Genomic DNA, 2,070 nt, shown 5'->3' with positions numbered 1-2,070 from the left:
AAAGAAGTTTTGAAGATTGAGGTACTTTGCTGCTATACTTGTGTGATAATTTTTTCCATTTTTTATAGAATGATCTAGGCTGTTTCCCCACTCCTATACTTTTGTGATTGGGACTACCTCGGACATGTTACTAGTTTTTCCACATGGTCTATGTTAACAGGCCTGTGTGTATTTCTGTGACTATTGCTTAATGATTGTACTTGTTGGCTATGTCCAAATTGTTATTTTATTTTCTACTGACTTTCTTACCCCTAAATACTTGTATTTGATATGTACTGTTATATATAACGCTCTGATGCTACTAGTTAAAGTAGAAACTTCTGGAAACTTCAGTGTGATGGTCCTTGATCTTGAATATTAGATGTACATGATTTTTCAATAGTTCTACTAATAAAATGATTATTTCATTCAAATGCAGAAAAATTCTTGGCCAGGTCCACATTCTTTAGCTCCTCTAAGTGAACATGAGCAGATTGAGACTAAACGTGAATCTAATCATCTGACAATACCTAATGATGGTACTGATGTCTGGGAAATTGATCCGCAATTCTTGAAATTTGAGTCCAAAATTGCATCAGGATCTTATGGTGATCTGTAAGTACGACGAGTATTATTTTTTAAGTGTACCTTGTAGTAGAGTGTTCCATTTACTCAATAAACTTTGTTTCTGCAGATACAAAGGTACATACCGCAGTCAGGAAGTAGCAATTAAAATTCTCAAGACAGAACGCTTGAATACTGAACTACAGAAGGAGTTTGCTCAAGAAGTCTATATAATGAGGTTTGTCCGAGTATATTCATAGTCATATTGATTGCCATCCTATACATCAACTTGGGCCCTACTGTAGTATTTTTCAAATGCCTGCCCTCTATCAATCTTTTCGAACTTTGGGTACTGCATCTGTTGCTTGTTAGATATCTCACTGATAAGTGTTCTGTTCTTACTCTTTTTCATGCCCATATTTGTTCAGTGCACATCACTTGAGTTTACTGGGTTTAGTTCCACTAGTTTTTGCTATGTTTTCCTGTTATATACTGACAACTAGGTTAAAGTTCGCTCATGAGTATGGGAGGAATGGGTTCTGAATTATCTTGTTGTTTCACAGTTCTCTCCCTTTATTATTGATCAGTATATGCTACTCTGCAGAAAAGTCCGACACAAAAACGTTGTGCAGTTCATAGGGGCTTGCACCCGTCCTCCGAACTTGTGTATAGTGACAGGTGTGCATCAACAAACCACCGATGGCTTAAAAAACATAGAGTTTAGGCTTAGAAAAATAGTCTTTTTCCTTTTGCTGTCTCAGCAAATTTGCATTTTCCTGTTTGTTTATTGCAGAATACATGTCCGGAGGGAGTGTTTATGACTATCTACACAAGCAAAAGGGTACTTTCAAGCTTCCAGCTTTACTCAAAGTAGGGATTGATGTATCAAAGGGCATGAACTATTTGCATCAAAACAATATTATTCACAGGGATTTGAAGGCCGCCAATTTATTAATGGATGAGAACGAAGTAAGCATCAAGTTTGTGATTCTTAGTTGATGTCTCTGGTTTTACTTCTAGAGTCTCCTGACTTATCACATTGTAAATTCATCCACACAATGAGTAAAACTTGGTATCAAGTATGTGTATTCTAGTTTGGGTTTTGGTGATGTTTTCTTAATTCCCATGTGCCGTGTATTCTTCTAAAATCAACTCTTGTAGCTTTGGGTTGTTTGGAAGATCTGAAAGCTCCTTATTTTCAGGTTGTTAAGGTGGCTGATTTTGGGGTGGCCAGAGTGAAAGCACAAACAGGTGTAATGACAGCTGAAACTGGGACATATAGGTGGATGGCCCCTGAGGTATGGTCATGTGTATCAACTAGAAGTTAGGAAGACTTATTGCCTTTTTTAAATATATATATATATATATATATATTGAATTTTGTGAATTTTTTGTCTTGCATTTTCCTTTTGAGATAATTTTAGCATTGCCGGACTATTCTAAAATTTCTGTTAAGCTGGTAGCTTGACTCTCAGTACTATATGTCCCATTTCTGAATTTTTATAGGAAAAAAAAAAAGAAATATTT

General features: G+C 35.8%; 1 protein-coding gene across 1 annotated transcript in view; it reads left to right on the top strand.

The window, feature by feature from the left end:
- The window catches only part of LOC105169821 (serine/threonine-protein kinase STY46), a gene marked incomplete in the record, with an annotated part of 8,069 nt that overhangs the window by 4,822 nt on the left and 1,177 nt on the right, over positions 1–2,070 (top strand). The window contains 6 exon segments of the mRNA XM_011090353.2: positions 1–21; positions 419–594; positions 674–781; positions 1,148–1,221; positions 1,337–1,512; positions 1,746–1,841. Coding sequence (XP_011088655.1) covers positions 1–21; positions 419–594; positions 674–781; positions 1,148–1,221; positions 1,337–1,512; positions 1,746–1,841 — 651 coding nt within the window.

Source organism: Sesamum indicum, linkage group LG8 (genome assembly GCF_000512975.1).
Source record: "Sesamum indicum cultivar Zhongzhi No. 13 linkage group LG8, S_indicum_v1.0, whole genome shotgun sequence".
NCBI classification, from domain to species: Eukaryota; Viridiplantae; Streptophyta; class Magnoliopsida; order Lamiales; family Pedaliaceae; genus Sesamum; species Sesamum indicum.
The sequence above is the reverse complement of the archived record's forward strand: the minus strand, read 5'-3'. Positions and strand labels throughout refer to the sequence as shown.